This window comes from Colobus angolensis, unplaced genomic scaffold (assembly GCF_000951035.1).
Source record: "Colobus angolensis palliatus isolate OR3802 unplaced genomic scaffold, Cang.pa_1.0 Scaffold123, whole genome shotgun sequence".
NCBI lineage: Eukaryota > Metazoa > Chordata > Mammalia > Primates > Cercopithecidae > Colobus > Colobus angolensis.
In genome coordinates, this window is record NW_012113475.1 from 5,244,414 (window position 1) to 5,259,299 (window position 14,886).

General features: G+C 33.5%; 1 protein-coding gene across 2 annotated transcripts in view; it reads left to right on the top strand.

The window, feature by feature from the left end:
- GRID2 (glutamate receptor, ionotropic, delta 2) overlaps positions 1–14,886 on the top strand; it is a 1,517,061-nt gene that overhangs the window by 1,197,043 nt on the left and 305,132 nt on the right. For both annotated transcript variants that reach the window (XM_011932743.1, XM_011932751.1), the window contains one exon: positions 14,078–14,390. In XM_011932743.1, coding sequence (XP_011788133.1) covers positions 14,078–14,390 — 313 coding nt within the window. The remainder of the gene's footprint in view (positions 1–14,077; positions 14,391–14,886) is intronic.

A 14,886-nucleotide genomic window follows, 5' to 3' on the forward strand; every position in this document is an offset into this window, starting at 1 on the left:
GTTTTCCTTCAACTCAAATTTACATAATTGCCTATAATGCCTTATATGTTCAATTATATACATATCCACTTACCGCCATGTCTGGGAAATCTCTTTCTCCTACTTTCCTAGTGTGAGTATTGCTTAGGTATAAATCAGAAGTCAGAAAAATAAGAGTAAGAATTAAAAAGGACATATGTGCTGGAAAAAAAAATAGTGCAAAGAATAAAGACTGGGAAAGTAATTAGGAGGAAGAGATTATACAGAAACCATAAAACAGAAAGTTAATCGAATTTATCAAGCATATTATAGGGTACATGGCCAATTCCACAGTTTGTTCACCTATAATCTCAGGCAAGCTGTTTACTTTGTCTGAGTGTCAGATTTGGCCTCAGTGAAAGGAAGATGGTGATATATTGTGTGCAGGGTTGTGGTACAGCTAGCATATATGGAGGTTTATCCCACATATCTGGGCTGAAAATATTAGAGCCCAAGCTACCAAGGTCAGAGGGCCTGGCTAAGAGCTTCATATGGGAAAAAAACCTTTAAGTCAATGACAAAATGGGGCAGACTCTTTTTCAGGCAGTATGTAGCCAAGAATCTATTCCTTGAATGCTAGAATTGAATGTTATATAAAAGCACTTATTACTACCAAATTGCAAAGAACAAGCAGAGCAAGTAAGTTGAGAGAGACAGAGAGATCTTTCTTGGAGAACATTTTTGGAAAATTACTGTGGGCAAAGCAGTGTGAAAATATTTAGGGAGACAGAAGACTACAAAGATAAAATACCTACATCAAGAAGTTTATATTGAAATTGAGAATATAAAACATATTATGGGATAAGTCCCATAGGAGAGATACAGAAAAACAGAAAAAGGAAGAATAACTGTAAACTAGGGAGGAAATGTCACAAACTCAGGTGAGAATACATTAGAAAAGGAAAACTAGGTATTTTCCAGTATATATAATCAGGCTGGAAGATAAAAGCTGGTTCAGAGACTAGTGAAAACTAAACTGTTCCTGTAAGGACTTTAAAATGCGATCAGCATGTGAGTAGGCTTGGAGGCCTGCTGAAGAGGGAGCTAGCAGAAGGAATAGCACGTGGTTTCTGAGAAACGGTGTAGCAATAAGACTTACGACACAGAAACTAAACTAAAATAATGTTTTTGTCACTATTGTGCTATCAGAGACAAAAATCTGTCGAAATAATGAAAAATACTAATTTTGAGAATTATCAGTGTGGCAAAACCCAAGAAACACTTTTCAAACGAATGTACTCAAATTGCAGGATCAAACATCTGTTAATTTTAATAAGTAAGAATCAAAAACACCTTCAGAGTGAAAATATGTAAATTAATCAGAGTACCTTCATAATCAATAAACACTTATTGAGCGTCTATTCATGTACTATCAATGTGTTAAAAATACAAAAGTGACAAAAATAATTATTGCTCGAAATTCTGTGCAGTATTTAGAAGGACTGGGTAGGGATAAACATGTATTTCTCTAAGATTACATTACATTATGACAAGATTTTTGGAAAAAATGTATATACCTGTGTATATATAAAAATAGAAAAGAGTCTAAAAGAACTTTTTCAATCTCTTACATATGAGGAAATGTAGCGGTGACTGTTAATTGTTTATAAATATCTGTTCTCTCCTTTCTTAGTGATACAGCTCCTAAATCATAATACCCAGAAACAGACTTCCCACAATATGAATTTCCCAGTTTCTCACCTGAGCTCATGTGGTCATGTGACTAAGTTGTAGCCAGTGATATTTAAGCAGAAATATCATGTGATGCTTCTGATAAATGTTCTTAAAGGAAGGTTTTTTATTCTTATTCTTGTCTTCCTCCTTTCTTCTGGCTGTAATGTTAATAGGATGGCTTGTGTTCAAGCGGCCCTCTAAAGACATGAGTTGGAAGTTATGTACTGAGAAGCACAGAGCAACAAGAGAAAAGTTTGGTTCTTAACTCCGAAAGCTTGATAAACCTGGGACAGTCAGCCAGGGAACTTCTTCCATGTTGATTTTTAAGCCAGTGATATTTTGGGCATTTCTTTTACCTGCAGGAAGAAAATAGGCTGATTTGGCCGGGCGCGGTGGCTCAAGCCTGTAATCCCAGCACTTTGGGAGGCCGAGACGGGCGGATCACGAGGTCAGCAGATCGAGACCATCCTGGCTAACACGGTGAAACCCCGTCTCTACTAAAAATACAAAAACTAGCCGGGCGAGGTGGCGGGCGCCTGTAGTCCCAGCCACTCGGGAGGCTGAGGCAGGAGAATGGCGTAAACCCAGGAGGCGGAGCTTGCAGTGAGCTGAGATCCGGCCACTGCACTCCAGTCCGGGCGACAGAGCGAGACTCCGCCTCAAAAAAAAAAAAAAGAAAATAGGCTGATTTTATATAATCTGACCATTTAAAACCTAGAATATATTCATACACAGTTTTTACAGTTCAGTGTTTAAACTTAATTATTTTTCATCTTAGTTTTTGCTTCTCTATGTTTTATAAATGGTAAACTTATTAGCCATTCTGTGGTCTATAAAAGTTTCACTTTTATGTTTTGTTTTTATATTGGCCCAACCTCCATGTTCAGCTAAATACACTAACATAGTTTAAATTACTGCATGTCACTGGGAATCCAAGTTAGAGAATTCCTTTTTCCACATTTTTAATAAAACTTGGGAAATGAATATTATAAGCACTTGAAAATAATATTCACTGACTTATCATGTGTAAGCCCTGTTGAAATACTTATTTTACTATGTCTCTACTGAGCTTGGAAGACATTTTAAAATGATTTCATTAAAGAAATTTAAACATTTTTTGAAATATCTATTTACTTGAGACGTTGAAGAAAACATAAGCATCTACCTTCCCCTTTTTAGATCTCATATGATATGACAAATACATAGAAAATTAGAGGAAATTTTAAAACAGTACTCTAAATTAAGTAAGGGTGCCCTCCATGAACCAGAAATTGGCAGATTTCAAAAAAGCACACTCGTAAGAAATTGCAGTTTTTTACGTGACCCTGAAAAATTCCATTAATTGTCCTAATTTTGAGGGGTACAAACTGCAGAAAAGAGCAGGGTATGAGCTCAGCAGGAAGCATAATATTTCATTGCCAACTTGCTGTTGTGGCTCAGTAGCAGCACTTCTGTTATCTTCTGCATGGCTTCTCACTCTTCAGCAAGCAAATTAGGACTCATTCACATGGTGATCCAGGGTTCCTGGCACAGCAAGATAGATGGCAAACCATTGTGCCAGCCCTCCAATGCTCTATTTGTATCACATTGCTTCTCTCCCATTGACCAAACCAAGTCCCTGGCTAATCCCAGATTTAAAGGATAGGGAAATAGACTGCACCAATTGTTGGAAGAGCTGAACAGTACATTGCAAGGGGGCGGGAATACCAGAATAGGAAGAACTTTGTGGCTATCTTATGTAATCTGCCATGTTGATCAGTTAGACTAATAAACTAAGAGAAAAAATGAAGGACAATAAATTCAAATACCTAATAGAGATCAGGCTGTTAAGATAAAAAAGTAAAGTTGGATATAGTGCCTATGTACACAATGTACTTGAATTGTGAGAGCTAACATGAATTGAAGATCTCATGAACTTTCCAAGGGGGCACTGTCTCTCAGATTAAACGAGTTGCTTGAAACAGACTCCAACAATTTTCACATAAAATTGTAACTTTGCATTTTTTTGTAGACTACTAATTTTGAATTCTGGCTGAAGTATTTTAAAACTGTGGTCAAACATAAACACATGTGTAAGTTACTTATGAATCATGGACCATCAACATGTGAGTTTTGATAGAGAAGACTGAAAGGATAACATTTTAAAACTTTATTTAATATAATATAAGTAGCATAATTAATATATATTCATTATAAATGTGTGTCCTACAGACAGTGAATACCCATAGGTTAATTATAAAAATTGATAATATATCATGCGCCCACCAACCTCCAGAACTTATATACAACGTAAGTAATACCTAACAAATTATCTGATTAAAATACAATAAAATTAAGATGAGTAACATTTTAAACAAAGACAAAATCTCAAACCACTTGGAAGTAAAAACAGCAAATGAGAAAAAACTCTCATACGCTGTTCCTAGAGCAAAGAGGAAATAAAAACTAAAAGTATAGACTATTTACAAAATAATGATAACAAAAGCACTACATGTAAACTGTTCTTAAAACTTTGCTTACAGAAACATGTTCCTCTTTAAACTCTACTTAATTACTAAATTAAAATAATTTATCAAGCCTTCAACTCAATAAACAAAATAAAAACCATTAGTGAAAATGCATTAAAATCTATATTTTAGAATTCATAAATCAATAGGATTAACTGAAGGGAAAAAATAGTTCTTTGAAAAGATGTAAAACAAAAACAAACCTTTGGCATGTCTAGTTTCAGAAAATGAAATGCATAAATAATCGTGTCAAGAAAAGAATGTGTACACCACAATGAAGAAAAATTTTCACAAGCATAATGGAACATTAAGTACAACTTTATCTTAATTATTTGAAAGAAACTTATGACATGAATTATTATCAAGGAAAACATCCCATCATTAAAATTGACTCAAGAAGAAATAGAAAACAATTAAATATATGTGCAATATGACAAAAATGTAATTTGTTTACAAACAAATTAATAATGTTATATCCCACCTGTTTTTTTCATTTCAGGAAAGAATAGACCAAATGATTAAGACATTTCATAAAAGTTACCCAATTAATTCTGAAAAGCTAGAGTAATTCCCAAAAGAATGGCTGACGAAGAAAACACATACAAAAAAAGAAAAACATTCAATATCACTTATTAAAGATATTACAAAATTCTTCTGGATATGAATATCCAAAATCTTAAATGTCCTTTCATATTTATTAAATCAGCATATTATAATATAATAAAGTATTACCAAGCAGGGTTTATTACAGAATGAGCGTCATTCAACCAAAAGATAACAGGAGAATCTTTAGCAAAATGACTAATAGTAAGCAAAGTTGGAGACATGGACTAGATAATAATATGAAATTGTCATATGCTCTAAAAATGAAAGAATGGTGGAAAAGGGGAAAGTAGGGGAAAATAGGTTATTGTAATGCAGTTTAGGGAATAAGTGAGAGTAACAGGTTTTATTTAAAATTTTCAAAAGGTTAACTGGGAAAAAAAGGAGTAAAGCATTGTAAAAGTTGTAAATATTGAGGTAAAAACTATAATAAACGTGCAAATCTTTCTAGACAGCAAAAGAAAAATTACCAAAGAAACCAAGCTACATAGAAAAACACAGTAAATATAACAAAATCTACACAATAATAAATGACATAAAGAATAGGTTAAATAAGATATGTTTTTGGGATATGGATCAAACACTATAACCTGACAATATGCCATTTTCTCTAGCATACATGGAACATTGACAAAAGTCAATCATATATTGCTTGGCCTCAAAGAAAACACTATTAAGTTCCATTTAAGTACTTTATTACAAATAGTGTTTCCTGATCAAAATACAATAAAACTAGAAATTTAGAAGAATAATAAGAGAAGGCTTTTCACCTGAAATTAAGAAATCCTTACATTAAACAACTGTAGAAAAGAGAAAAATAAACAAAAATTATTTAAAAATTAGTGGTAATAAAAATATATGTATCAGAATCGGCAGAGAATATTTAAAGGAGTAATTAATACTCTTGGCCAGGTGTGGTAGTTTACTCCAGTAATCCCAACACTTTGGGAGGCCAAGGTGGGTTGATTACCTGAGGTTGGGAGTTCGAGACCAGCCTGATCAATGTGGTGAAATCCTGTCTCTACTAAAAATACGAAAAATTAGCTGGGTGTGGTGGCACATGCCTGTAATCCCAGCTACTCGGGAGGTTGAGACACAAGAATTGTTTGAACCTGGAAGGCGGAGGTTGCAGTGAGCCGAGATCATGTCACTGCACTCCGGCCTGGAAGACAGAGTCAGATTCTGTCTCAGAAAAAAAAAGAAAAAAAAAAGTCTTAAAAGTTTATATCAATAAAAATGAAAAAGTAGAAATAAATAGATTAGATTCTCATATCCAAATACAAAGTGCAACAAATTTTAAAAGATGACACAAGGAAGATAACAAAAATTAAAAGAGAAAGTAGTAAGGTAACTACCAGAAAAAAATAGTAGATCAAGTTAATAAATTAAGTCCTGCTTTTTAGAAAATATCAATAAAAGAGATAAATCATTAGCTAATTTAATCAAGTAAAAACAGGATAAATACAAACATACAAGGTAGGATATGACAAAGGAATAATAATTATTGATACAGGGGAAAATTTAGAACAGATTACTTTGCACACCTTTATGCAAATAAATGTGAAAAACTGAGCAATACTGATAACATCTTTGGAAAAATATAATTTTCCAAAATTGACGGCTGTAGAGATAGAGAACTTAAACTAATTTTCGCAAAAAAAAATTATCAAAGGACCACTCCACAAAAAAGGACCAAACGTAGAGTGTTTCACACATGAGTTCAGTCAGTTCCTTGGAGACCAAATAGTTCCAATGCTGTTACAGATTGAAGGAAACTAAAGAGGCATACAAACTAAACTAGATTGTTAGGATAGGACAGAATTGGGAAGATTATAAAGTTGTAATATGAACTATATATTAATGTATGGCATTAATGTTAAATTTCTTAAATTTGATTAACTATGCAGTGCTGTTACAGGATATAGTTGTCATTAAATACATTTTGAGGTGCTAAGAAATAAAGCAATGTGATGTATGCAACGTATTTTCAAATGATTCAAAAAAGTATGTATATTCCTATATGTTTATATATTATAGAAAGTATATATGTTTACATGTATTTCTGTGGGTGCAGGTGTGGGGTGTGTGTGTATGTGTGTGTAAGAGATAATGAAAGGGAGAGAATGCTAAAGCAAATGTGACAGAAGCTTAAAAATCTATGTAAGGTACATACAAGAGTTCTCTACTGTTCTTTCAGTTCCTCTATAAAATTTGAAATTACTTCAAAATTAAAATAAAGTCTTTTGAAATTTCAATTTCAATCTCAGTGTTTTTTTTTTTTTTTTTAGACGGAGTCTCGCTCTATCGCCCAGGCTGGAGTGCAGTGGCCGGATCTCAGCTTACTGCAAGCTCCGCCTCCCAGGTTTATGCCATTTTCCTGCCTCAGCCTCCCGAGTAGCTGGGACTACAGGCGCCCGCCACCTCGCCCGGCTAGTTTCTCAGTGTTTTTTAAAATGAGGAATAGAATGATAATGCCAGGCACGCACAGTGGCTCACATCTGTAATCCCTCACTCTCTCCCCTTCCCTCTCTCTCCCTCACCCCCACTCTGTCCCTCCCTTCCTCTCTCCCTTCCTCCCTCTCTCTCTCCCGCCCTCTCTCTTTCCCTCCCTCCCTTTTCCCTCATTCCCTCCTTCCCTCCTTCCCCCCTTCCTTCCTTCCTTCCTTCCTTCCTTCCTTCCTTCCTTCCTTCCTTCCTGTCTTTCTTCCTTCCTTCTCTTTTTTCCTTCCTTCTCCTGCCTCTCACTCCCATTTTTCCTCCTCCCTTTCTTCCTTCCTTTAGCATTTCTTCAATCCTTACCTTCTCCCAGGCAAATCTGGAATCTTTACACTGTAATATTATATGAAGACCAAAGAAAATCAAATAATATTTAAGAAAACTATCAAGAAATTTCAAATATTTACAGAAGTTTATTCTCTTGAAGAGCAAGAGAAGGAAACAAATAGTTTAGAAAGTTAGATAGGCAGAAGTAGAGCTAGTATTTGTTAAACGTGTGCCAAAACTCTTCAGTAATTATTTTGCTGCTGCTTTTTGCAAAAAATATTTAAAGTTGGAATGAATGCATTTCCTGAGGTAATATGTGAATTACTGCAAGAAATATGTACAAAACATGAAAAACAGAGGTGATATTTAGTTTGGAATTGTCATGTTCAAAATCAGAAATAAAATGTTCATTCTGATAGAGCAGTGAGTTTGATTTTATTCTCAGATAAAATTACAGAATGGACTATTAATCAGATGTGTTTTACATGATTAAAACAGCAGTTCATGTTTTTTATAGCGTTAGCTATTCGTGAGCAAATGAATATCTGATTAAATATGTATTTTGAGTTCAACAATGCCTTTTACAAAGCACTTAAAACCCTATAGACAAACGTGGCTTGATGGCAATGTAGTAAAGAATATTTATAGGTGATTGAAAAGCCATATCTAAAGTGTTAACTAGTGAGCTATCATCAAAGTGCATAGAACTTTAGAGGCATATTGCCATACTTTGAACTTGCCAATGTATGTACTTCACTAGTAATGTGAATGAAGAATTAAAGTCTTGCTTCTCAAACTTCTGAATGGCTCAAACCTGGTAAAATAAAGTTGACATAATGAATGAGAAGTATAGATTACAGTAGATGTGAAAGATGCAAAAGAACCAAAGAATGAGATTACCTAGACAAATATAAAATCTAACATTTGTTTCAATTGCATAAGACTATGTGGGCTACTAGTTTGATAGTGTTTATTTAAAAAACTATTTTTAAAATTTTATTTGACCTTAAATTTAGGATAAAGTAGTATTAAAAATCACCTAATGAAAATGATTCGGCCTCCAATTTTATTTAAAAAGTGTATAATTTATATCAATTGAAGAAACTGATTAGACTATGTTCACAGAAGAATGACAAATATTTTGAGGGATAGAAAATCATCACATCTTGGGAAAGGTTTGAAAGCTTGTCATAGGGCAGATCTATTTAGAATGATAACATAATGTATGAATGACAAAACTAAGACATCTAATAAGGAGTACAAGGAAGCAGGTATTAATTCATTATAAAATCAAAGTTTTATAATAATTAGAATATTTCAAATGCAAATTTTTCATCTTAGAAAAAGCAATTGAACTTGGTGTTATGTTAAAATAATGCATGTAAAACACGTAACATGACACTTGGTATATAGGTATATAGCAAGCACTAACTAAATGCATCACTATTTAATCTTACCAATATAATGTTCTTAGCATTATATTCAAGAATAAATTAGATCTTTAGTTGTTACATATAATCATTTATTTCAGATTAAATTTAGAGTAGATGTGTTTCAATTTCTCTAAGCTTCTAAGATTCAGTGATTATATTGCTTATTAATCATGCTCCATTGTATAATCCATCCATCTCCTTTTCATGACTTGAGAGAATGCAAATCTTATTATATCTTCTCTCAAGGAAAATATTATGACTATATAATTAAAATAATTTTTAAAATGTATTTATATTCCAGCTTTAGTGCTAGTCCTAATCAAAATTTAAATAGTCATTTTACATTAAATATTTGACATATAATATTTTGTAATATATTGAATTTACTATAGTAGATGCCTAATTATCTTAGCTATTTGCAAATAATGTAAGCATAAATATACTGATAAATCAAGAACCTTACTTTAATTATTGACATAATTATTCAGGATATTAATCTATTATCATTGCTATAAAACAGTCAATTTTCATATTGCTATTTTCTTTTTATTATTTAAATACCTCTCTGTTGGGAATGCAGACAAAAAGATGGAAAAGATTTATAATAATTAGGTAATGTAAGTTTAGTAGGGGCTCCATCTTTATTTATTCATATATTCATAGCAAGTATTTATTGACCATGAATTCTATGCCAGAAAATGTGATAGGTAATTTTTTTTTAAAGTCACAATCCTTGCTTTCATGGAGCTTATGGCCTAGTGGAGGAGTCAAACATTATCAAAAAGATCACATAAACATATGTAAGATTACAGCTGTCATAATGACTGGTAAAATGATGGATGTAAATTTCTGATAGTGTAAATAATAATTATTGTTCCAGTCAAAGAGATAGTGGGTAACTTCCCTGTGAAAATGAAAATCAAACTGACAAATAATATATAAATAAGCATTTACTTGAAGTTTCAGGAGGGTCAATCCAGACTGTGGGAATAGCATGTACAAAGACCATACATCAGGAAGAACTGCTGGAAGGGAAAATGGTACAATATGAATATGTTAAAGCAGGTTGGAGGATAGCCTACCTAAACCTGTGTAGACCATGTTTTTAATCTTTCTCCAAAGAGCAATGCAAATTCATTGAAAATTTTTGAAGTGTGGCAGGAGACAGGATCAGATTTGCTCTACAGAAAGACTACTTTGGCTACAATAGGGAGATTGAAGAGGAAGAAAGGTAGATTTCAGGTAGTCTTACAAGGAGCTGGAGCCTAGGAAAATGATGAAAGCTGGAAATAGTAGAGAAATGAATGGATATTAGGATTCTCAGGAGGTAAAATCAATAGTGATAGATTTAATAGGGGGCATAGGCTGGAGAAGACAATGAGGCTAACAAGTTTTATGACTTATGTAAAAAGACACCATTCATTAAAGCAGATGTTGGAAGAGGACTGGCTGAATATCATGAGTATGATGTTGGCTAGGTTAAATGTTAAATTTGAGGTATTTTCGAGTCATTTAGCAGAAATGTCAATTATGTAGTTGAATAAATCAGTCTAGACCCCAGAGCTCAGATACACATCTAGAAATATACATTTGTAAATCATGTGTAGATGGGGACAATAGCAGTAATGAACACAGAAGAGCTCAAATGAGAAAAGGATGTAGGCCCAAGTCCAGAGAACTGCTAACATGAACTTGAAAAAGGGACTGAAAAAGAGGTGCATGTTATGTCATGAAATTCAAGGGAAAGTTGTCTTTGTGATGCAGGGAGAGATCATCAGTGCTAAATGTCAAGAGACCTGATCAGATGAGCTTTGACGTATATCTGCTATGTTCAACAATACAGTAATTAAGAAGTACTTTTTCCATGAGGAATAGGGTACCCAACAATATGGGAAAAAAAGAGTCTTCTCAGAGTGACTGGGATATATAGAGAGAAAAGGTGGTAACATGGAGTAACCAGAGGGTAGAGGGAAGGGCTCAATCTCTTTGATTTCATTTTAGCAAGAAACAAAGAATCTTTTAATGGGATATCTAGTTAATAGGATGATGTTGAATGCATGAGACAGGGACTTAAATAGGAGGTTGATACATTTACTGATGGAAGGTTAGTCTTAGGAAAGGGGACAGCTCCTGTATTGTGGAAGCAGATAAATAGAGTAGACTGCATATGGGCTATAGGTTGGAACGTAGAAATAAGTATGAATTTTAATCTCACATCTTCTGTGTTCTCTATGTAATAACAGTGGGAGTAAAGATGTGAAAAGTCATTGTAAAAAGTGGACAAGTGAGTTGACCAAATAAATAAAAACTTAAGGGTAAGAATAAATCGTTGTCTTTGATTATTTCTGGTTATGTTGTTTATTGACATTTAGGAAATTTTAGAACTGTCTTTCTGAATTAGTGGTCCTTGGCCTTTTTTAGAATTTTGCTTCAGTGCAGCACCTCTAATGTAAGGAAGGACTACCACATACTTATTATCCATTACAGTGTTCTGCTGTATCATTGATTCTGAAGGATGGAGTGAAGCACCTCTTTAGGAAGGACTATACAAAACTCAGAGACAGAAAAGAGAATGTGTGTGTGTGTGTGTGTGTGTATTTGTTGGAAAAAGTTAATTATATGATTCTGATATGCCTTCCACAGGGAGGCTAGAAATTTCTCCTTGAAAATAGAATAGCCAAGTGTTGAAAATAGACCAGAATTTAAGAATTTGTTTATAGATATATGACAAGTAATTGTTAAATTTAATAAATAGTTTAGCACACGCAAATAATCAGCTCCCTTTTCCTAAATAAAAAACTTTAGATATTTGTCTTCTATTTTAAAAATTCACTTTGTGAGATTTAGAAGTATCCATTATTAAAATCAGTAACCATTCTAATTTATAATCATTTAAAAGTAAAACATGTAATTATTTATTAGAAAAATATTTATGAACATTTTATAAATACTATCAACATGTTGTCAGTAAATTCCTCCTCAGGTGGAATTTTCTGACTTTGGTTGAGTCATTAAATGCTTTGGGTCACTAGTGATCAATTAGTAAATTACTGATCCATAGTACTTTAATGGCCTGAAAAAGTAAATGCATCTTCTGAGAGCCTAATTGAATCTCAGAGAGTTATTTATTCATCATTAAAATCAAGATAAATGAGTCAGCTCACAATAATGATACTGAACAGTTACATTCATTTCACAAATAGACAAACCAAAGCTCAGAAAAGACAGGACAAGGGAGTTAAACATCCAGGTTAGATTTTCCATCTGAAAAGACCCAATTCCCAGTATCTTGCTATAAAATTAAATATATGAGTTTGAAAGCAATATTTTTCTGCAAGTTCATTTTCATACAGTGTTATTAAGTTTGATGCCATTCAGTTAATAATTGTAGATCCATGGTACATATACTAATATGATCTGGTTATAATGTAAATAGTACAGTTTAAACAGCAAAATCTCACACTCTTTTAATATAAAAATTTTCCTGGAACCAGTTATCCTGAGTGCCTACTATATGATTCATTGGGAAAATGAATGATAGCTGCAATATGGTAAAATGATTATGAGCACAGGCTTTGGAATAAGAAAAATGTAGCTTTAATATCTGGCTTCTGTACTTATTCGCTGAGATCTGAACAAGTTACTTAAACTTCTAAGATTTAGTTTCTCCAAAAAACTAGCCGGGCGACGAGACAGGCGCCTGTAGTCCCAGCTACTTGGGAGGCGGGAGGCAGGAGAATGGCCTAAACCTGGGAGGCGGAGCTTGCGGTGAGCTGAGACCGGCCACTGCACTCCAGCCCGGGCGACAGAGCCAGACTCCGTCTCAAAAAAAAAAAAAAAAAAAAAATTAAGATTTAGTTTCTCCACTTATGAAATGGAGAGGAAAATGCGTAATTCACAGCTCATTGTAAGGACTAAGTAAAAAAAAAAAAAAATCCTTAAATACTTAACATGGGGCCTAGCAACAAATATATATGAACTTGGTACACGCAGACATACACATACCCACACTGCTTACCTTTAGCTAGAATATTTTTAAAAGCATTATTACTTTGAGACTAGATTCATCCAAGTTGGTTTAGCATTCTACTGGGCATGTTACTTTTCGTGTCTTTCTTGGTTTTTGTCCCCAAAAGCCATAAAACAAGTTTTATCTTCTTTCATGAAACAATTAAAAAGAAAATAACGAGAAAATGTTTAAAAAATAATTTACTAGTGTTTGTGTTTGTCTGGAAGGGACATCCTGCAGCTTTGATCACAGCTGAAGATCATTACTTCAAACAAGATACATCTTTTAGATATTTAAATATGTATTATCATATTATGCAATTTAAATGTAAAGTCATCTACCCTCTGCTGTACTGAGATTCTGTCATATTTTAAATAAGTAAAATAGTAAATTTTAGTGCTATCACTGAGAATCTAAGAAGACACATTTAAAAAGTGATTATTACTCCAAGAATTATCTTTTTTAAATCATTAATTGTTCATTAAAATATTTCTGAAGTTTATGCCATACAATCATGTTAGTGATCTTTGGCATAGACAACTTAGTGCTGTAAAAACTAACAAATCTGTTTAGAGCCCAATAATATAAATTTCTATGCCGAGAAATATAAACCAATGGTAAAATGCCATGTTGAAGTTTCTAAATAATCCACCTAATAATTTACATGTTAAGAACATGTTGAATATCTTGGGAACATGTTCCTAGAAAGGATTCTCCAGTATAAGCTTTTCCTTTACTATTAATGATGACTTTGATAAAAATAACCCAGGAAAAAAAGATGATTTTCTCCCTGTGTAATCTGTGTCTGAAATATTCTTCACTGATTTTACATGTGTTGATAATAGGAACAAGGTAATTTGTCTGACTCTGATGGGGCAAGATTTTCAGTAAGAAATTCAAAATTTACACGTGGCTCTTCTGTAAGAAGTCTTTGCAGTGTTTTTCAGTTTATATAAAAAGATTTATATTGCCTGAGGCCTCTGTTTTTTTTCCTCGAGGCAAGCTGAAGTGGCACAAATGAAATTGTTTTTCACATTGTTAATGTATTCCTTTCTCTTTCAATTTCTCAGAGAGCCGACATAGGGATTTCTGCTTTAACCATCACTCCTGACCGTGAGAATGTGGTGGACTTTACAACACGTTACATGGACTACTCAGTGGGGGTACTACTTCGAAGGGCTGAAAAGACAGTGGATATGTTTGCCTGTCTTGCACCATTTGACCTCTCTCTATGGGCTTGCATTGCTGGCACAGTCCTTCTGGTGGGTCTACTGGTCTACCTCTTGAACTGGCTTAATCCCCCACGGTTACAAATGGGATCAATGACGTCTACTACTCTCTACAACTCCATGTGGTTTGTGTATGGATCTTTTGTACAACAAGGTAAGGAGCAAAACTACATTCTAGTATTTAAAAAAAAATAGAATGTGATGTTTCTAATGCCATGTATTTAGTTAATAAGGTTCTGTATCTGACATCAATAAGTGTTCTAAAGGGTCCTCACAGCAATGCTCAGAAAAGAACATTTCCTGCTCCCTCCTAGTGGATCTCAGACACACCAGGTTTCCAGCAATAATGGTTCATTGTCTTTTGATGCAAGTTCAATTTCATCAACAAAGGCAAAAGTGAGTGTCAGAGGTAAAGCTCACAAAAAACATCAAGATCCGATTTTTCTCTCCAAACTGACTTTCTGAGAAATAGTCTTGCTAGGATGAAACTACTTACTACCACAGAAGGTACTATTTAATTATTTACATTTGTAAGAAATGTTAGGATTTGTTCTTTGTTCAGAGACATTATTTCACACATTAAAAATATTCATTGGTGTTGAAAAGACTTTGGTTAATTTAAGACTGATGAGAAATTTTATGTTTTATCT